Below are 21598 nucleotides of genomic sequence, written 5' to 3' on the forward strand. Positions count from 1 at the left end.
GAGCTGGGAAAGGGGCTCAGCCTGGAGCAAAGGAGGCTCCGGGGGGACCTTGTGGCTCTGCACAAGTCCCTGCCAGGAGGGGACAGCCAGGAGGGCTCGGGCTCTGCTCCCAGGGAACAGGGACAGGACAAGGGGAAATGGCCTCAGGCTGGGCCAGGGCAGGCTCAGCTTGGATATTGGGAAGAATTCCTGCATGGAAAGGGCTCTGCAGCCCTGGCACAGCTGCCCAGGGCAGGGGTTGAGTCTCCATCCCTGCAGGGGTTAAAAAACCCTGTGGATGTGACGCTTGGGGACTTCCTGTATTAGTTGGTATTGAAAGTAAAAACCTGTTCATGGTCTGTGCTTGGCTGAGTTCTTGGTGACACTTCTGCCAAGGCTGGCTTTGGCTGTCCCATACCCAAAGCTGAAGCAGGGATGTGTCTGGACAAGGACACTGAGCTCTGATAATTCACCTTTCCTCTCTGGTTAAAGCTTTGAGTGGCTTGAGCCGTTCTGCATCCCTGTGGAAGCTGTGCAAACCCTGTGTGTGCTGGGCAGCCCCTGTCCCTGGAACAGATCCCCAGGGAATGAGCTCCAGGAGCCTTTGGACAGCGCTCTCAGGCACAGAGGGGATGGTTGGGGTGTCCTGGGCAGCACCAGGAGTTGGACTGGATGATCCCTGTGGGTCCTTCCTGCTCAGGGTATTCCAGTGTGTTCCCTGAGGCCCTCCTGGTCTCCCAGCTCCTTTCCCATTTCAGTGTCCCTGGACATCCCTGGTTTACCTGGCAGTTCAGTGAAAGAATTAAAAACCTGCTGTTCTGTCTCAGCTGTTCAGAGTTGATGTGGAATTGATTTCTTTTTTTTAAATTATTTTTTTAAATTTTTTGATAAATAAACACTAATGACTTATTTATGTGTTTGTTTATTTTAGGGATAGACTTCAAGATTAAAACTGTTGAATTGCAAGGAAAGAAGATCAAGCTACAGATCTGGTGAGTAACATACAGCTTCCTTCAGCAGCAGGTGTTCCTGGGGAGAGTTTGCTCTTCCTGAATTCTGTTCAGGGATGCAGGTTTGCAGCTGTTCTCTGTGTTTCCACAGTGGTAACACTCCACATGTGTGACTGGAGCAGCAGCAGTGTTTGTAACCACTGGACCTGGCTGCTGGCAAACCTCCTGCTGGTGGGGAGAGCATCCTCACAGGCTGTGATTTAGTGGGAAGTGGTTTAAAACTGGAATTTTTAAATTAGGAGTTGCCTCCAGTCTGTGACTATAAATTGACTCGTAGCCTTGCTTTGTGTCAGCAGAAAACGCAATCCAGGGCTGCACTTGGGCTGGAATTTTCCATGCTCAGCTGTGGAGAGCTTCTCAGCTGGCTGGAACACGGCTGCTCTGTGGGAATGTCTGACAAGAGGCAAAGCCTCAACTCCTTCCTTTGAGCTTCTGTGCTTTTAACCAGAGGCTTTCCAGCAGGTCAGGTCAGGAGAGCCGGTGGTTTTTCCTGGCCCGTGGGTCTGGCTGGGCTCCCTGCTCTCATCTGTGTTCTCCAGCTTCACTGAAGAGCTCTGAGCTGGGATTTGTCCCTTGTGTCCCACTCAGAACAATCCCATGGCTTTATAACGTTGCTGTCTGTAGGTGCAGGTGGCTGGCTTCCAGTTTGGAGGGACACTGGTCTTTCCAGACATTCCAGGATAATCCTGAGTGATTATCCTTCCTAACCAGGGCATCTGGAGTCCTCTTGTCACCAGCAGCCTGAGGAAGTGTTAGAACTGCCAGAGGGATGGGGATGGGATTTGGGGCAGGAATTGTTCCCTGGCAGGGTGGGCAGGCCCTGGCACAGGGTGCCCAGAGCAGCTGGGGCTGCCCCTGGATCCCTGGCAGTGCCCAAGGCCAGGCTGAGCACTGGGACAGTGGGAGGTGTCCCTGCCATGGCAGGGATGGGATAGGGTGAGCTTTAAGGTCCTTTTCAACCCCAACCATTCCATGACTAGGATTAAACTTAAAAAGAAAATCATCATGAAATGTAAGAACAGAAAATATGAAAAAATGAGGATATTTAATGCATGCATGAAGAGCACCATGTAATGAAGCTGTACAGATTGTGGGGTTTAATGCCTTAGGGAAGTGGAGTTGGGTGAGCTGAGATTTATACAGTGGCAACTTTTAAATGTCACAAAATTGGGAAGTTGTGGCCTGAATCTGCTGTTTGTTTCTGCCAGGTTCAGATTGCACATTTGAAATGAAATTTGGAAAGCAGAAAATGAAGCTCCTACAGACAAAAAAAAAAAAAAAAAAAAAAAAAAAAGGGAAAAAAATTCAAATAAATAAAATATCAGTGTTGTGTTTCTAACTTTTCCTGGTGCAGGAGTTTTGCCCAGCAGAGGCTCAGTGTCTTGTGAAGGTGTTTTATGCAGTGCATCTCTATTTCCCCACTGCTTCCTGCCTTTGAACTCACTCCACACTTGCAGGAGCTGTGCAACATTCCCAGAACAATCCAAGGCAGCAGCTGAGTGAGATGAGGATGGATTTGGGGGAACCTTTCCTGTGTAAACTTGAGGCTGCTCTGGAGCTTTCCCTGCTCCAGAGTATGGACCTGCAGCTGGTCTTAGGAGACCTCGTGAGATTCCCATGGGCCACATCTGGAGCTCATCCAAGTGCCTCTGGATGGCCCCGTCCTTCAGGTGTGACAACCACAGCCCACAGCAGGACAGCTCCTTCCCTCTTCCTGGGCATGGAAAAAGCACCTCGTGACAGTCTCACAGCCGTGCCCTGACCTCTGAAATTTATATTTAGGACTAAAGCAAGAACACAAAGGTCAGGCTGAATTAAAACCTGCCTGGGGTGAGGAGCAACTTGATACTCAGTAGCTCTTAAAGCTGGGGGCGCTGCTCTGGAAGGATCAGGCTGGGATTAGAGCTTCTCCTGCTGCTCCAAATGTAAATGTGCCTGTGAGGAGCAGGGTGGGACACAGCCCTGGACTGGCCTTCCCAAGGAATGAGCTTATCCAGGGCAGATCCATCAGGAGAACCTCTGTGTGTCAGATTCTGGGTGGAAGCACGCCCAGGAACTGAGGATCTCCTTGGCTGGGTTATTGTCCAGCTCATCTCTGGGACAGTCACTAATGATGGGCCTGGTCCAGGATCTGGGAGGAAGGAATTCATGCACATTTGGAAGTGGAAACACTTATAAAGAGGGGGACCTGGAGGGGTTTGCAGTGCTGAATGTCTGCAAGGATATTAACACTGTCACAATGCAGAGAAAGAATGAAGGACCAGAGTGAGAGATCCAGGAAAAGATGGTGCTGGCTTTGGGAAAACACTGAAGGACTTCAAAGGGACAAGGGTAAAACTTGAGTGTGATATCCCACATTCAGGAACTCAGGTAGAGTTGCTTTGAAATGGAAACCAAAAGGCTTTGGCATCCTCGAGTTCCCAGAAGTCATGAACATAATGCAGCCCTTGAGAAATGCACTGGGGTTTTCCTGATGCTGTGGGCAGGAGGTGAGTGTGGCAATCCCACAGAGCACAGGCTGGATCAGCACTGCCTGCAGAGAAAGGGACTGTCTCAGGAAAAACAGCTGGAAAGAGGAGGCTTCTTCAGGATGTCAGAGCACATCTTTAAAATCCTGCGTGTCCTGAACAGGTAGGGAGGCTCTGATAGAATTTGCTGCCTTTTTCCAACACCAGAACACCAGTTCTGGCCTGAAGCTGGAAAGTGGCACGTGGAAAATACCAGGAAATGAAGTTTTGCTAGGAATCTCCTCATGAGATGTAGTGGTAGCTGCAGGTGTCCGTGGAGGAGTTCACAAGGGATTTTACAAGAGCACGGTCAGGTTTGGACTCTTAAATCCACTGAGGGGATCCCTGGTTCCAGAATTCCTTAACCACTGGGAAATGGAAGCTGGAAAACCTCTGGGCTGCCCAGGTGGAGCTCTGAGGTGCTGGTCAGGAGGCACAAAAATCGGAGTTGGGTTTGTGTCAAAGCACAGGCTCAAAGGAATGTAACAGCTAAAAATCCGTTTTTTTCTTTTTTTCCTACTTAGCTTCTCCTCCAACTCTCCTATCTTTAATGACATTTGTGTGTCAGCCTGTTTTCCTAGAGTCTTCCTGACTGATTCCAAATTTTAGGAACAGCTTTATGTTTTTAGTGTGCAGCTCCTAGCTGTGCAGAGGACTATAAAATAACATTTTTCTCTCATTTACATGGCCAGAGAAGTGTCCTCAGGAGCTTGGTTAATTCAGCAATCAGCTCATGTCAAAAACAATCCCCTGTCCTGGCATGAGTGTGCAGGTGGCAGCAGAGTGGTGTTGCCATCCTGAGTCATTCCAGGTGTGGAAATTCCCTGTGATGTGCAGGCTCTGGCGTTCAGGGAGCGTGCTGGTGACCAGCCAGAGCTGCACACAGCTCCACTCCCTGGGTGCCATCAGCCTCATTAATTCCTGAAATTGCCCTAAGAGTGTCTAGCAGTTAATTCTGTTTGCTGAGGGCTTTTGAGACTCCAGGTGGAAGATTTTCCTCTGGCATGGCAGTCCTGTAAAACAATTGGATCATTCTCTCGTTATGGATTTATTTTTTCCTGGCTGAGTGTTATCCAGAAGAGCTGAAATTTGAAGTACCTGACAGAGCACAGAATCCCAGGATCACTGAGGTGGGAAAATCCCTGCGTGGCCACAGAGCCCCAGCTGTGCCTGATCCCCACCTTGTCCCCAGCCCAGAGCTCTGAGTGCCACATCCAGGAATTCCCTGCACACCTCCAGGGATGAGACTCCAGCACCTCCCTGGGCAGCCCCTGCCAAGGCCTGAGCTCCCTTTCCAGGGATCCAGCCTGTCCACATCCCTCTGCAGAGCCATCCTCTCCTCCAGCACCTCCTCACAGTGCATGGGCTGACTGAGGGCACCCTGAATGTCCATGAAGGTGCTGAGCAGGCACATCCAGCCCTGAGCCCACTGCTGCCCAGCTGGATGTGCCTCCATCCCCAGGTTTATCCCAGCCAGGAGTGCTGAGCCTTGGGCTGGACAGGTTTCCACTTTTCCCTTTGGAAACTGCAGCTCCTGCATTCCCCAGTCTCTCCAGAGCAACACTGGGCTGCACAGTTCTGCAAATGTAACAACAGTGGGGCAGTAATAAAATTCTTGGGATGATTTTGCTAGGAATTACTTGGTTTAATATGTTGAAGACCTTCATTTTGAGCCACGTGGACTGGGAGGATGCTCACAAATCAGCAGATCTAATCTCTTCTTGCTGCAGCTGTATAAATCATTCATCAATAAATCATAATGCATTTTAAGGTTCCTTTTGTCTCTGCCAGGTCAGCTGGAAAGCTGTCCCAGAAATTCCTTTCTCTCCAGGTTAAACCTCTAATATGATACAGCTTATGCATATTTTAATGTTGGCATGAGAATAATTCAAATAGATTTTTCACTTTCCTTGAGCATCTCCTTTCCCCAGTCCCACAGGACAACCTCCTTTGTCTTCACAAAGCTGAACATCCCTGCTCTCTCCCTTTCCTCCCGTGTTTCATTTTCCTTGGCTGTTTCAATAATCCTTGCCCACATTAATGTGAGCTGGGAGACTGAGCCAGCTCACACACGTTTGTGCCTACACCCAGAGCTTTGGAGCCTGCTCCCACATCCCAGAGGTTTGAACAAAGGGCTGGGGAGCCAGGGCAGCAAACAGGACCTGCCTGCTCTGACTGTCCTGCCGTTTGCCCAGGGTGGATCCAGCCCTCGTGGGCACCTGGAGAACCATAACTCATTTCCTCTGTTTGCCTCAGCCAGCTCTAATCTCCCATCCATTAGGAGTTATCTTTGAATAATGAATGGAGAATCCATTAACCAGGGGAAAGGGCAGCTATAGTATTTATTAAAAAAAAAAAAAGGGAAACACTCCAGGTTCTTCGCTTCTTCCCTCCCCAGCTTTCTTCTCTTCCATTAGCTGAGCTCCAGTTGCCAGAAAAAACAGTGGAGGAGTTAACCAGGCAAGTCAGTTGTAGGATGTGACAAGCAGTGAGTAGCAGCTCCGTGCTGCCAACGCCAAGTTGTGTAAAAGCACTCAGAATTGTTCCTGTGACAGCTGCTGGCCGTGGCAGGAGGGAGGAATCAGATCCCAAATGTCTGAAGGGCTTGGTAAAGCTTTTCCAGCGCTGTCCTGCTCGGCAGGAGCCAGTGGGAGGGAGTAACCTGGGGGAAGGTGCTGGCAAGTGGGGAGAGAGAAAATAATGAGGGTGAGAGTGGAGATATTTTGCAGGAATTTGTCCTGAGTGAATGAGAGGATCCCTCTCTCTCTGGGATATGCTAGGAAAAACATCAATTAAAGGATTTAACTGCCCCAGATTACTTCATGGAATCCCATCATGGTTTGGGTGGGAAGGAACCTTAAAGCCCATCCCATCCCACCCCTCCCACTGTCCCAGGTGCTCCCAGCCCCCATGTCCAGCCCACCCAGCCAGGGAAGAGTTAACAGCTGGGATAAGGGGATAGGCTGTGGGTCTTGTGTTGAAGAGAAGCCACAAAAGGTGAAGCTGTAAAGTTTAAATCCCGTCGAGGAGTGGGTTATAATTCCAGCTGTTCTCAGCCAGCTGGAGAAATGTCACTGGAAAAAGTCCTGTGAAAGTCAGTGCAGCCAAATGCCAAGTCCTGGAGCTGAGTGTGGGATGTCAGAGCAGTGTGCTCACCTTGAGGCCGGGGAGTGGGATGAGTAAACAGGAATGCCTGGAAATATCCCAGTGTGGGGCTGCTGAGGCTCCAGCTGGAATGTCCTGGGTTTTTCTGAGACATGGGCAATTGGGCACAGTCCAGAGCAGTGGGAGCTGAGGCTGTACCTGAGCCCTTTGGCCAGTCAGTGCAGGCTGGGGAAGGTTCCCAGCAGCACATCAGACATTTTCAGGAGCAGTGAGGGGATCCCTGGGTGGTTTGTGGAGCTGGGAATGGAATCAGTTACCCCCCAAGGGCACAGCCAGTGACCTGGGCCTGTCAGGGCATCCCTGGCAGAGCTGCTCAGGTTTGGGACCTGCCTGGTTCCTCCTCTGCTCCTTGTCCTCGCCCTGGTGTCACCAGCTCCAGGAGCAGAAGGGGATCAGTGTGCATTGTGAGCCAGGAGCTGTGGGCCAGGGACACCCTGGGCCTTTCTGCAGCAGCTTATGGAATGTGTAACCTTGATTTAAATGTGAAGAAACCTTTGATTCTGCCTTGTCATAGAAGAATCACTGAATCCCAGAATGGTTTGGGTTGGAAAGGACCTTAAAGCCCATCCAGTGTCACCCCTGCCATGGCAGGGACACCTCCCACTGTCCCAGTGTCCAGCCTGGCCTTGGGCACTGCCAGGGATCCAGGGGCAGCCCCAGCTGCTCTGGGCACCCTGTGCCAGGGCCTGCCCACCCTGCCAGGGAACAATTCCTGCCCCAAATCCCATCCAGCCCTGCCCTCTGCCACTGGGAGCCATTCCCTGGCTCCTGTCCCTCCAGACCCTGTCCCCAGTCCCTCTCCTGGAAGGGCTCTGAGGTCACCCTGGAACATCTCCGTGGTCTCCAGCAGCTCTGTGTCCTTCTTCCATATACAATGCCACTGGAAATGCCTAAACCTGCGCTCTCTGGGGTTTGTGGCCTCTGAGAGACGCTGCAGAATGTGCAGTTAATTCTTCATTCATGATTTTCAAATGAATTCTCAGTTAATTCTCAATCTACAGCTAATTCCCACCTTGCTGCCATGTAACCACACCTCATCCATCCCACCAAAGATCCCAGAAGGAGAAGGGAAAATCCAGGCTGTCATTGATGTTTTGTGATCAATTTTCATCATTGCTGACAGACACCAACATTTAACAGCACAGCTTGATTGATGTTCCACAGGCTTTGATCAGAAATGTCAGGAATATACATTTGCAAGATCAAGTTGGAGCTTTATAAGACTGAATTAAAAAATATATAAAAAATTATAAAATCAAGCCTTACTATTTCAACTACAGAAACAACTAACCTAAAAGGTTCCTGAAAAAAAAAAATCAATTTACATAACAATCTATTCTTATTAAAACAACAACTCACACCTACAAAAAAGAAAATTCTACCCATGTGAAACACTTCCCAAAGAACAAGAAATGTAAACTATCTTAAAAAAAAATGTTTAATGAACATATACACTAACCATGACCTAAGTTTCAATAATTTACTGACCAATTAAATACAAACACGATACCTTATAGAAATATAAAGGATGTAAATAAAAATTCAGCTATTCTGCATAAAAAAACAAGCATCCTCTCCATGTGTGTGATGATGCCGTGGGTATATATAATATAATAATATATATATTATATTCTATTATATATTATAGATTATATATATTATATATATATAAAAACATGCTAAAACCCCATAATATATATTAAGAAACCAACCTTATAAAATCAAGCCTTACTATTTCAACTAAACTAACTTAGAAAGTTCCTGTAAATAAAAATCATAAAAATAAAAATCAATTTACATAACAATCTATTCTTATAAAAACAACTCACACTCACAAAAAAGATATTCTACCCATATAAAAAACTCACTTTCCAAAAAACAAAAAATGTAAACTATCTAAAAAAAAATGTTTAATGAACATAAACACTAACCATGACCTAAGTTTCAATAACTTACTGACCAATTAAATTCAAACATGATATCTTCTAATATTCATGTAAATATGTAAATGTAAATAAAAATTCAGCTATTCTACATAAAAACCAAAGCATCCTCTCCATGTGTGTGACGATGCTGTGGGTATATATAATACTATAATATATATATATTATATTATATTGATATTTATTATATAGATTATAGATTATATATATTATATATATGACATGCTAAAAACCCATAATATATCTTAGAAAAACAACCTTATAAAATCAAGCCTTACTATTTCAACTAAAGTAACAACTAACCTAAAAAGTTCCTGTAAAAAAAATTAATTTACATAACAATCCATTCGTATTAAAAAAACAACTCACACCTACAAAAGAGAAAATTCTACCCATATAAGACACTCAGTTTCCAAAAAACAAAAAATGTGAACTATCAAAAAAAAAAAAAAAAGTTTAATGACTATATACACTAACCATGACCTAAATTTCTAACGAATTAAATTCAAACATGATACCTTATAGAAATATAAAGGATGTAAATAAGAATTCAGCTATTGTACATAGAAGCCCAAGCATCCTCTCCATGTGTGTGACGATGCCTTGGGTATATATAATATTATAATATCTATATTATATTGTATTATAGATTATAGATTGTATAGATTATATGTATAAAAACATGCTGAAAACCCATAATATATATTAAAAAACCAACCTTATAGAATCAAGCCTTACTATTTCAAGTAACAACTAACCTAAAAAGTTCCTGTAAAAAAAATCAATTTACATAACAATCTATTCTTACAAAAACAACTCACACCTACAAAAGAGAAAATTCTACCCATATAAAACTCACTTTCCAAAAAACAAAAAATGTAAACTATCTTAAAAAAAAAATGTTTAATGAACATATACACTAACCATGACCTAAGTTTCTAACGAATTAAATTCAAACATGATACCTTATAGAAAAATAAAGGATGTAAATAAAAATTCAGCTATTCTACATAAAAAACCAAGCATCCTCTCCATGTGTGTGATGATACCATGGGTATAGATAATATTATAATATTTATATTATATTATATTATATTATATTATATTATATTATATTATATTATATTATATTATATTATATTACATTATATTACATTATATTACATTATATTACATTATATTACATTATATTATAGATTGTAGATTGTATAGATTATATACATAAAAACATGCTGAAAACCCATAATATATATTAAAAAACCAACCTTATAAAATCAAGCATTACTATTTCAACTAAACTAACAACTAACCTAAAAAGTTCCTGTAAAAAAAAAATTGATAAAAATCAATTTACATAACAATCTATTCTTATTAAAATAATAATTTAAAAAAAAAAACAAAACTTGCTGACCAATTAAATACAAACATGATTCCTTATAAAATATATAGGATAAATAATACATAATAAAAATCTAAAGGATGTCAATAACAATTCAGCTATTCTACATAAAAAACCAAGCATCCTGTCCATGGTGTGACGATGCCGTGGTGTCTCTGCAGGGACAATCTATTCTTATTAAAATAATAATTAAAAAAAACAAACTTGCTGACCAATTAAATACAAACATGATACCTTATAAAATATATAGGATAAATAATACATAATAAAAATTGAAAGGATGTCAATAACAATCCAGCTGTTGTACATAAAAACCCAAGCATTCTCAACATGTGTGTGACGATGCCGTGGTGTCTCCGCAGGGACACGGCGGGACAGGAACGCTTCCACACCATCACCACCTCCTACTACCGAGGGGCCATGGGCATCATGCTGGTGTACGACATCACCAACGCCAAGAGCTTCGAGAACATCAGCAAATGGCTCAGGAACATCGATGAGGTGAGACCCCACAGCATCCCCAGCAGTGCCAGCTCTTTGTGCCTGTGCTCAGGAGGGTGGGAAGGGAGAAGGGCAGGGCTGGGAGCAGCTCACAGCACACAGTGAGGATGGAGTAGCTGCGCTGTGTGTTGGTACTCACAGGAGCCATTTCCTCAGCGTGACAGTGGAAATCCTCAAAGGTCATTAAGCGTCTCCATCTCCTCTCCCTTGTTATCATGTCATGAAATATTTGGAGGTTTCTCATGGCTGGTGCAGGTAGCTTTGCTTTTGGGAGGGTTTGTGTAGCTGATCGCTCCCTTGGCAGAGGAGAACCAGGACAGGGAGGCTGGAAAATTTTGGGCAAGGTCAAGTGAAGCAGAAGAAAGTGATGTGGAAGCATTAAGTGCCTGGATCCCCACGAGTTCATCTTCCAGGAGTTCTGAGATGGCAAGAGAGCAGCACAACTGGTAGTTCTTGGGTTTTTTTGTGCTGTTCCCAGGTGAAATAAATGTTTGGATTTTCCTAGAAAGCACAGAGATGGTCCTGTAGAACTGAGCACAGGTGAGGGCTGTCAGGCACTGCTCACTGGAGTCCTGAGGCTGGACAGAGCAGCACAGCAAAATTGGGATGCTGGGACTTGAATTTCCCAGTATGAGAAGTGGGACACAGTCATGTATCTGGAGAAGTGCTCTGTGTGGTGGGAACAGGAGAGGGGATGAGGCAGCACAGGAAGAGACTCAGCAATGAGTTGGAGTAGAAACTGAGGCCTTTGGATTCTGCAGCTGCTTTGCTAAAAACCTCAGAGGTGTCCCAGGTGAGTGATGGATGTCACTGGCCTCATCAGGGCTTTTGCTGCCCTTGTGTTTTTATTAAGGGAGAAGTTCAGTGTCTTTGCAGAAATCACAGAGTCATTGAGGCTGGAAAATCCTTTGGAGCTCATGGAGTCCAACTATCCCCCAGCACTGCCAAGGCCACCACTGCCCCATGTCCCCAAGTGCCACATCCACTTTTAAATCCCTTCAGGGATGGGGACTCCACCCCTGCCTGGGCAGCCTGTGGGGAATGAATTTTTCCCAGGTCCTTTCCTGGCTGGCAGCTTTCCAGCCCCTCTGGAGCGTTCCATGGGGTTGGTGTGACCCCAGTGCAGGACCCAGCTCTTGGCCTTGTTGACCCTCCATGGCTCCAGCCTGTGCTGAGCCCTCTGCAGATCCACATCCCACCCCCCTGGGGCTGTCCATGAGCTGAGCCAGGGTGGTGCCCTCCATCCCCGTGTCCAGAGCATCCATGAAGGTGCTGAGCAGGCCTGAGGCAGCCCTGAGCCCACTGGTGCCCGTTCCCAGCTGGATGTGCCTCCATCCCCAGCAGAGTGCACCTATCTGAGGCAGGACCAGCCTGGAGAATTCCATGGGAAAAGGTGCCAAAGGCTTCATCAAAGCCCAGGCAGGTGCATCCACAGCCTTTCCCTCATCCATTAGGGTCACACTGTCATAGGAGATCGTGTTGGTCAAGCAGGACCTGTCACTGGCTGGGTCTGATCTTCTGCTTGTCCTGCACCCTGGGTGATCTGCTCCAGGACCTTCCCCAGCTCCAAGGACAGGCCTGGAGTTCCTGGATCCTCCTTCAGTACTTCTTGGGGGCTGGCATCACACTGGCCAACCTCCAGTGAGACAGGACCTTCCCAGCTCACCAGGACTGATGAGAAATGATCCACATTCCCCCTCCAGAGAGACCCGTGCTGCAGGGAATGGGCTGGATCTGGGATTCCTCATCCCTGCCCAGGCTGACACTGCATTCTCCTGCAGGAAACAGCGACCCCTCCCCACCCTGCTCCCCTGGGAGACCCTGCCCCACTCTCTGCTTTCTGTTCTCTCCCTCATTTCTCTCTCTGGGTCCTGTCCCTGTTTTCCTCCCCAGCCCCTTTCTCCCCTGGCTCATCCCTCACCTTGTGCGGTGGCAAAGAGGGGAGGAAACCATTAACCAGCGCTAGGAAGTCATTAGGAGGCTGGGGTTAATTAACAGCTCGTTCCTGTGCCACTGCAGTGCAGGAAGCTCCTTTGTGGGCAGCTGTAGGTGGTGGCCTGGCCACAGCAAAGTGCAGCAGGAGATGTGTAACCCTGTCCCTGTGTCCTTCCAGCACGCCAACGAGGATGTGGAGAGGATGCTGTTAGGAAACAAGTGTGACATGGAAGATAAAAGAGTTGTCCCTAAAGCAAAAGGTGAACAGGTGAGTATCAAACAACAACTTCTTTATTCAAATCAGCAAATCACTGCCAAGATTTCTGCTTGCTCCAGGGGGTTGGGATGACCCAGTGGGATGTGCCAGGGAATGAATGCAGGAGCTGATGGATGTGAGTCCTGGGAATTTTTTCTCAGAAACTGTCCTGAATGGGATGAGTTCAGCTGCAGGTTCTGCTTCCTTTGATAACTCAAAATTCCCAGTCATCCCTGAAGTTCCTCACGTGTGACAGAGTGTGGTGTCTGACCTCTTAGGCCCAGACACAGACTTGGGATTATTTAGTAGATTTTAATTGTTCTGAACTGTAAAGTTCTGAATCTTCTGAGCCACCTCACCTGGCTGGTGCTGCTGGTGCCCATTGGGGCTGAGGGGGTTACAGAATCCCAGGGTCACTGAGGCTGGAAAAGAGCCCCCAGAGCATCGAATCCAACCTGTGCCTGATCCCCACCTTGTCCCCAGCCCAGAGCTCTGAGTGCCACATCCAGGAATTCCCTGGGCACCTCCAGGGATGAGACTCCAGCACCTCCCTGGGCAGCCCCTGCCAAGGCCTGAGCTCCCTTTCCAGGCAGAAATTCCTGCTGCTGGCCAAGCTGAGCCTGCCCTGGCCCAGCCTGAGGCCATTTCCCCTTGTCCTGTCCCTGTTCCCTGGGAGCAGAGCCCGAGCCCTCCTGGCTGTCCCCTCCTGGCAGGGACTTGTGCAGAGCCACAAGGTCCCCCCGGAGCCTCCTTTTCTCCAGGCTGAGCCCCTTTCCCAGCTCCCTCAGCCTCTCCTGGGGCTCCAGCCCCTTCCCAGCTCCGTTCCCTGCCCTGGACACGCTCCAGCCCCTCCAGGGCTCTCCTGTCAGGAGGGGCCCAGAGCTGCCCCCAGCACTGGAGGTGCCCCAGCAGTGCCAGCACAGGGGACGGGCACTGCCCTGGCCCTGCTGCCACCCCAGAGCTGGCACAGCCCAGGGCCAGTGGCCTCTTGGCCACCTGGGTACACCTGGGCTCCTGTCCAGCCCAGTATTCCCTGGTTTATAAATGCTGCTGATCCCAAAGTGATGGTGGCACCTGGAATACCCCCAGGATCTCTAATCTCCCTCTCTCTGTTTCGCTGCAGATTGCCAGGGAGCACGGTATTAGGTTTTTTGAAACTAGTGCAAAAGCAAATATAAACATTGAGAAGGCATTCCTCACATTAGCAGAAGACATTCTTCGAAAGGTAGGTGCTCACACTTTCCTTTGGAACAAATACCCTGAAATTCCACCTCTCACTGCTGTGATGTTCACCTGCATTGTTGCAGCCTTTGGCTTTGCTGTGCTGAGGCACAGGAGTCCCTGAAGGAGCAGGGCTGAACTTCTGAAGCTTGTCTGATGTTGTGTTGTTGTAGAGGGCCTGTTCACAGGGAGTAACATCCATCAGAGCCAAGGAACTGAAATTCCTGTTTGTTTGGACTTTACACTCAGGGCTGTTGTGCCTGTGCTGCAGTTAAACCGTTTCCATTGGCGTGGAGAGAATTGTCCTTTCCTGCCCTGTTTGTGGATGCACTGACAGCTCCTGAGGGGTTTTTGGGAAGAGTTCAGGTGTGGAGGGTGGGACAGGAAGGAGCTCTGCCACTCCCAGGAATCAGCTCCCAGCCATGGCATTTCCTTGGGGGTTCTGTTGCACCAGATCATCCCATGGTTGGCTCCCCGTGCTGAAAGGTGCAGTGTGCCATGGAACTGTGGAATCAGTGAGGCTGGAAAAGCTCTCTGAGAGCACCAAGTCAAATCATCCCCCAGCACTGCCAGAGCCAGCACTGCTCCCTGTCCCCAAGTGCCACATCCACAGGGCTTTTAAATCCCTCTGTGCCAGAGGTGGACACCCTTCCCAGGAAGGAATTGTTCCCAATTTCCAATCCAAACCCTCCTGGCCCAGCCTGAGGCCATTTCCCCTTGTCCTGTCCCTGTTCCCTGGGAGCAGAGCCCGAGCCCTCCTGGCTGTCCCCTCCTGGCAGGGACTTGTGCAGAGCCACAAGGTCCCCCCGGAGCCTCCTTTTCTCCAGGCTGAGCCCCTTTCCCAGCTCCCTCAGCCTCTCCTGGGGCTCCAGCCCCTTCCCAGCTCCGTTCCCTGCCCTGGACATGCTCCAGCCCCTCCAGGGCTCTCCTGGCAGGAGGGGCCCAGAGCTGCCCCCAGCACTGGAGGTGCCCCAGCAGTGCCAGCACAGGGGACGGGCACTGCCCTGGCCCTGCTGCCACCCCAGGTTGTCTCCATGGCCTGTAGCAGATCCCTGTGTGCCCAGAGCTGCTGTGCTGCTGTACCTGAGGCCATGACCTCTGTCATGAGTACAGAATGCAGCAGCTTCCCTCAGGTGCCACTGAGGTGTTGCAGGACTGAGCTGGGCTGGATCCGTGTGCGGCTCCGGGGCTGTTTCCGTGGGATGTAGTTCCATGGCTGAGGAATCACAGAATCTCAGTGTACACAGAAACCCCTGTGCTGGAGCATTCCTGCCTAGGAGCAGGTCATGGAAGCTCTGTGGAGCCCCAGATATGTGGGTTGGCCAACCTGGTACTTGTGTTCCTGTTCCTACACAAATGAGCCCCATCCTGAGCCTGTCTCATCCCTGCCTTCCTCCCTCTCCCATGTGAATGCTGTGGATAATGTCATCAGCTGGCACTGCAGTTCTCAGTCACTTCCTAATTGGTTTTTGACAAGCTTTTTGTGATAAATGGGTGAAAAACCCTGGCCTTTGATTAACAGGAGTTGAGGCTATAAACCATACCAACCTTTGGGCCTTAAATCTTCATTTTTGGCCTCTGTCATTATCCCAGGGGTTCTTTTGCAAGGCTGTGAGAAAGTTAAAACAGAAATGTGGAGACTGAAGTGTGCTGAGGGTTTCGGTTCCTTTCCAACCAGCCAGTAGATGGTTTTGGATCAAACCACTGGAGTGGGGTTTTGGCTTTGGTGTCACCAAGTTCCATCCTGTGACAAGGAGGAGCCTGTGTGTCCCCTGTTCCTCGGGAGCTGCTGTCCCAGGAGCAGGGAGCAGAGGCTGGGAGCAAGCCCAGTTTATCCATAAAAGTTGTGGTTTTTAGAGGTCATTAGTTCACATAATCTGAGTTCAGCTTGTGTTATTTGTAGGCTGGGATTTCCTTACTCCACCAGACCCAGTGCTGGCTCTGTGTGCAGGACCTAAAATAGCTCCAGTTGACTTTAGGGTGATCCCAGTTCAAGCATTGGGGTTTTTTTTCAGCTTTCCAGTTGTTTATTTAAAACAAACCAAACAAAGAAAGGAAAAAAAAAAAACCCAACTTAAATTGATTTTGCACATTTGTGCTGGAGTGGGGGGAGGATTCCCTGCATTTCTGTGGAGCTCTTTGTGCACAGCTGACTCCCAGTTTCATCTGGTGATGTCAGTCCCTGTGAGCCGCTGGCTCCCCAGCTCCCAGTGTTTTCCTGGGGATCTCCAGAACCATCTAACTGTGTTCACTTGTTTCCTTGCAGACCCCTGTAAAAGAGCCCAACAGTGAAAATGTAGATATCAGCAGTGGCGGTGGGGTGACGGGCTGGAAGAGCAAGTGCTGCTGAACCTTCTCCTCTCTCACCAATCGCCATCCACCGCCCCTTTTTTCTCGCTGCAAAACAAACCACTCTGCCCGTTTTTTAACCTGAAACCAATGTTTTTGTTCCTCATCTTAACGAGCTCCTGCCTCCCCTTGGTTTTCCAGGCTAGGACAGCTTTGCCTACTCCAATTTTCTCAACACATGTATAGGAAATTCATCTCTGTGACTTCATTTCCATGTCCCTGCTCAACTCACCACTACGTTTGGGTTGTATTATAGCCCCGTCCCTCCTGCCATTAAACCCCAGAGCAATCATACTCGACTCTCTTCTGCAAATTGTATAAGAATAAAGGTTAGAATTAACAATTGATTTTGTACAACAGTGGAATTTTCTGTCATGGATCATGTGCTTGAGTCACCATGTTCTCTAGATGCATCAGGCAAGAGCCAGGAAAAACTTCATTTTCGCCTTGAGTCCGTGAGTGGGGTTTCTTTGTCCTGTGCCTTATGTGGAAAAAGGAACTTTTATTTTCACTTTTCTTTTCTCTTTTCTGGTGGAAGCATGTGCAGGAGACATCCCATCCCCCCCGTGCCATTGAGTCCTGACCTCTGTAGTGGTTGCTTTCTGTAACGTTGGTGTCATGCATCGAGGACAAAGGGTGGTGCAAAACAAAAGCAAACTCCATGTAACCTGCTGTGTCTCCTCTTGGCGATCCCGCCGTTCCCAGCTCTTCCCGCTGCCATTGTTTTTCTCACTTTGCCGCTCTTTTATTTTCAGTTTTGTTTCTTTTTTTTTTTGTTTGTTTCCTTGGGTTCTTTTTGCCTGCATGCCGCTTTGATTTGCATTTCTCCATGGTGTGATGTGTTAATGGAAAGGATGGCAACGCGGTGTGTTTGCCAAAAATTTAATACAAAGCACTGATTTAGCTTCCGAGGTAAAAAATGTTGAGATTCCTACTAACCCCCCCTAGGCCTGTCCGTCACTAGTGATTCCCTCCTCCCGCCTAGCCCCGGCCTTTCCCGTAAGGAAGAGTTATTTGCATGCACTAGTTTCTATGGAGGGTGATGTGGTTGTCTACTTTCTGTGTATGAATATAACATGGATTCCCAAACTGACAGCAGTTCATTAACACGAGCTCCCAGCTCCTGTCCCCGCTCCGAGGGCTGCGGGGCCGGGCCCAGGCTGAGCGGAACTGGATGGAAAGAGAAGGAAAGGAAAGGAAAGGAAACAAAGCAGCCGGTGGGCAGTTTCATTTATTACCTCCCTGGAAACTTTCCACTTTCCAGCGTCCGCAGCCGAGCTGGGCCAGCCCCGCCCCGGATCCCGGCGGGCGATCCCGGCCGGGCCGCTCCCCCCGGGATGGAGCGGCTGTTCCAGCGCTCCCTGTCCCGTCCTGTCACTGTCACCGACTGTGCTGGCCCTGCTGGGCCTATCCTGCCGCTGTCACCGGCTGTGCTGGCCCTGTCCTGCCGCTGTCACCGGCCCTGCTGGCCCTGTCCTGCCGCTGTCACCGGCCCTGCTGGCCCTGTCCTGCCTCTGTCACCGGCTCTGTCCCGTCCTGCCGCTGTCACCGGCACTGCTGGCCCTGCTGGCCTTGTCCTGTCACTGTCACCTGCTGTGCTGGCCCTGTCCTGCCGCTGTCACCCGGCTCTGCTGGCCCTGCTGGCCCTGTCCTGCCGCTGTCACCGGCTCTGTCCTGTCCTGCCACTGTCACCAGCTGTGACAGCTCTGTTCTGTCCTGCCGTGGTTCCTTGGCCGCGGGTCCCCGGTGGTGAATCCCGGCCCGGTTCCGAGCCCGGAACCCTCTGGGGGTGGCGGTGGGACCGGCCCGGCTGTGCCCGCTCCTGTCCCGGCTGTGCCCACTCCAATCCCGGTTGTGCCCGCTCCGGGTCCGGCTGTGCCTGCTCCAGTCCCGGTTGTGCCCGGTTGTGCCCACTCCGGTCCAGCTGTGCCCGCTCCGGGTCCGGTTGTGCCCGGCTATGCCCGGTTGTGCCCGGTTGTGCCCGGTTTTGCCCGGTTGTGCCCGGCTGTGCCCGGTTGTGCCCTCTCCGGCCGCGGGGGTGGCAGCAGGACCGGCCCCGCTCCGCCCTCGCCGCAGTCGCTAACGCTGAGTGAATTTTAATGAAATGACGGTGTTTTAACATGGAACTCGTGGTCCGGAGCGGCCGCTTCCCGTGTGGGGACCCAGCGAGGTGTGTCCCTGTCCCTGTCCCTCTGTATTTGGCATTTTGTCCCCGTGTGTGTTAACCCTTCCCAGGCGAGTGGCTGCTGAGGTCGGGCTCAGCGCTCTACACAGTCCGGCTACTTTTGGCTAAATCTGCACTTTCTAACGTGATCAAAAAGGGAAAAAAAACCGGCGAAATCTACATCGAGGGGTTTTTGGTATAATCCTTGTTTTAAACTTGAGCTTTTAATTTGCTTGCAGGGGCTCTGCTCCCTGTGTGTGACCTTTGGAGACGCTGTGCCCCTTGCAGGCACAGGTAGAGCCCGGGCCTCTCGCTGGTGCCACTCGCTGTCCCCTCGCCGTCAATAAAACCCGAGCTGTTCCTATCGGGGCTGTTTCTGTTCCTATCGGGGCTGTTTCTGTTCCTATCGGGTCTGGTTTTGTTCCTGTCCAAGCTCCAGCTGCACCCGCGGGCTCAGGCGGGGCCGGGAGGAGGGAGCAGCACGAGTCGGTGCCGATGCTGAAACAGATAAAAAAAAAATCCCCTAAAATAATAATAATAATATTAATAATAATGATCATGTCGGAGGAGTTTGCAGTAACCTGATGTCTGCTGGTATCTCAACTCCCTGCTAGTTCCAAACTAACTGCTTGTGAAACCTCTGCTTGGAGCCCCAGCCCAGCCCTGTGGAGTAGAGAAGGGCAGCGGGAGGTGTCAGCAGCCCCTCCGTGCCCCGGCCCCGCCCGCGGAGGGAGCTCAGCGCTGCCCTTTTATCACCAAAAAAGTGTTAAACGATGAAATTGGTCCTGCTAAACCAAACCTGAGCTTGGCTCTGTCCCACGGCCGTGTCACACGCTTCGTGCCCTCGGACTCGGACGGTGGAATAAAACAGCATCAAGGTCTTGGATTAATTCCCATGCTGACAATTTTTTACTTAATCTTTTAATATTTTTGCTACTCCACTCTGGCTTTTTATTTAAAACACATTCTTTTGTACCACTTACTGTATCAAATTGTATAAAAGATCACTGTCCCATTCTTGGTCGTACCAAGAGCAAATAAAAGCTTTTATAAACTTGCAGTGGTGACTTCCTGGGCCCCTTAAATTCCCTCTGGCTCTGGTGGGAGTGAGCCCAGCCCTGGCTGCCCCTGGAGGAGGTGGGATGAGTCCTGCCCAAACCTTCAGGCCACCAGGACTGGTTTGGCTGGGGGTAGAGCTGTTCCCTGCTGCCTTTTCCAAAGCTGCTGGAGGCATTTTCCAAGGGCAGGATGGTGGGAAGTGCAGCAGAAGGTCCCAGGCTGCCCCATCCCGACGTGGAGCCCCCGTGGGGGGGAACACCTGGCTTGGGGGTCTCCTTTGGGGCCCTTGCTTGGAGAGGGCCTTTGCCAGCGTTTTTTGGGGAGCAGCTGTTCCAAGCCATGTTCTGCACCCCCAGGCCCTGCCCAGGGTGGGACTCAGGGGGGGCTGTTCCAGCTCTCCTGGAGCCCCCACGGCTGTGCCAGTGTCCTTCCCCAGCCGCCCTTTCCAGCCCCCTCAGCTGGGAGCTCCGGGCTCTCCTGCAGCTCCTGGGGCCGGGGATGTCCCCTCCAGCAAAGCCCAGTGAGGCTCTGGTGACAGCAGAGGACTCTCATCTGCTGCTGCCCTCCCACTGCCGCGGTGTTCCTGTACCCAGAGTGTCCCTGTACCCCCAGTGTCCCTGTACCCAGAGTGTCCCTGTCCCCACAGTGTCCCTGTTCCCACAGTGTCCCTGTCCCCACAGTGTCCCTGTACCCCCAGCGTCCCTGTACCCCCAGTGTCCCTGTCCCGACAGTGTCCCTGTACCCAGTGTCCCTGTACCCAGAGTGTCCCTGTTCCCAGTGTCCCTGTACCCCCAGTGTCCCTGTTCCCAGTGTCCCTGTACCCCCAGTGTCCCTGTTCCCAGTGTCCCTGTTCCCAGTGTCCCTGTACCCAGTGTCCCTGTCCCCACAGTGTCCCTGTTCCCAGTGTCCCTGTCCCCACAGTGTCCCTGTACCCCCAGTGTCTCTGTACCCCCAGTGTCCCTGTTCCCAGTGTCCCTGTACCCCCAGTGTCCCTGTACCCCCAGTGTCTCTGTACCCAGAGTGTCCCTGTACCTACAGTGTCCCTGTCCCCACAGTGTCCCTGTCCCCCCAGTGTCCCTGGACCCCCAGTGTCCCTGTTCCCAGTGTCCCTGTACCCCCAGTGTCTCTGTACCCCCAGTGTCCCTGTTCCCAGTGTCCCTGTACCCCCAGTGTCCCTGGACCCCCAGTGTCCCTGTACCTACAGTGTCCCCAGTGTCGCGGTGTCCCTGCTGCCATGGTGTCCCCGTTCCCATGGCGCCGGGATCGGGGAGAGGCTGTTTTTGTGCCGCTGGTGGGAATAAAGCTGGGAATGTGTCATGGCCGCGGTCCTCGGCAGTCCCTGGGAGGGGGCGAGGCCGTGGGGAGCAGCTCAGCGACCCCAAACCCTCCCTCATGGGTGGGAGCCCCGCACAGCCATCCCTGGGTGGGGGATTTTGGGGGGCAATTCCCAGCTGGGAGAGGGGGCCTGGCAGGGACCTTCCCCCATGGAGGCCATCCAGCAGCTCCTGGCGTTCTGCTTGTCCCTGTCACCCGGGCAGCGCGGCTTGGGTCTTTCCCCGTCTTCCTCCTGCTGTCGCATCCTGCATGCTGTCCCCATCCTGCCTCCATCCCCATCCCAGCTCCATCCCCATCCCAGCTCCATCCCCATCTCAGCTCCATCCCCATCCTCATCCCGCCTCCATCCCCATCCCAGCTCCATCCCCATCCCAGCTCCATCCCAGCTCCATCCCCATCCCCATCCCAGCTCCATCCCCATCCTCATCCCGGCTCCATCCCCATCCCCATCCCAGCTCCATCCTATCCCTGTTCTGTTCCATTCGTGCCCTTCCCTGTCCCTTCTTCTTCCCTACAGCTGTTCCCTCCCTTTCCCTGCTCCTTTCCCGTCCCTGCTCCTTTCCCGTCCCTGCTCCTTCTCTACAGCTGTTCCATCGTTTTCCCCGTTCCTTCCCCATCCCTGGCTCATCCCATCCCTTCTCCTTCTCCGCTTCTGCTTCATCCCTTTCACGATCCCACCTCTGCTCCATCCAATCCCTGCTCTGCCCTGTCCGGCAGCCTCCCCCTTGTGCTCGGCTCGGGGGACAGTGGCGGGGGCAGGGGACAGCACACGGTG

At 50.4% G+C, this 21598-nt stretch overlaps 1 protein-coding gene across 1 annotated transcript in view; it reads left to right on the forward strand.

Annotated features, from left to right (window-relative positions):
- The window catches only part of RAB10 (RAB10, member RAS oncogene family), a 41605-nt gene extending 24993 nt beyond the window's left edge, over positions 1 to 16612 (forward strand). Inside the window, exons 2-6 of the mRNA XM_058834285.1 lie at positions 911 to 971; positions 10366 to 10504; positions 12618 to 12707; positions 13819 to 13920; positions 16183 to 16612. Coding sequence (XP_058690268.1) covers positions 911 to 971; positions 10366 to 10504; positions 12618 to 12707; positions 13819 to 13920; positions 16183 to 16266 — 476 coding nt within the window. The 3' untranslated portion in view covers positions 16267 to 16612. The remainder of the gene's footprint in view (positions 1 to 910; positions 972 to 10365; positions 10505 to 12617; positions 12708 to 13818; positions 13921 to 16182) is intronic.
- The last annotated feature ends 4986 nt before the right edge of the window (positions 16613 to 21598 follow it).

Source organism: Poecile atricapillus, chromosome 3 (assembly GCF_030490865.1).
Source record: "Poecile atricapillus isolate bPoeAtr1 chromosome 3, bPoeAtr1.hap1, whole genome shotgun sequence".
Lineage (NCBI taxonomy): Eukaryota > Metazoa > Chordata > Aves > Passeriformes > Paridae > Poecile > Poecile atricapillus.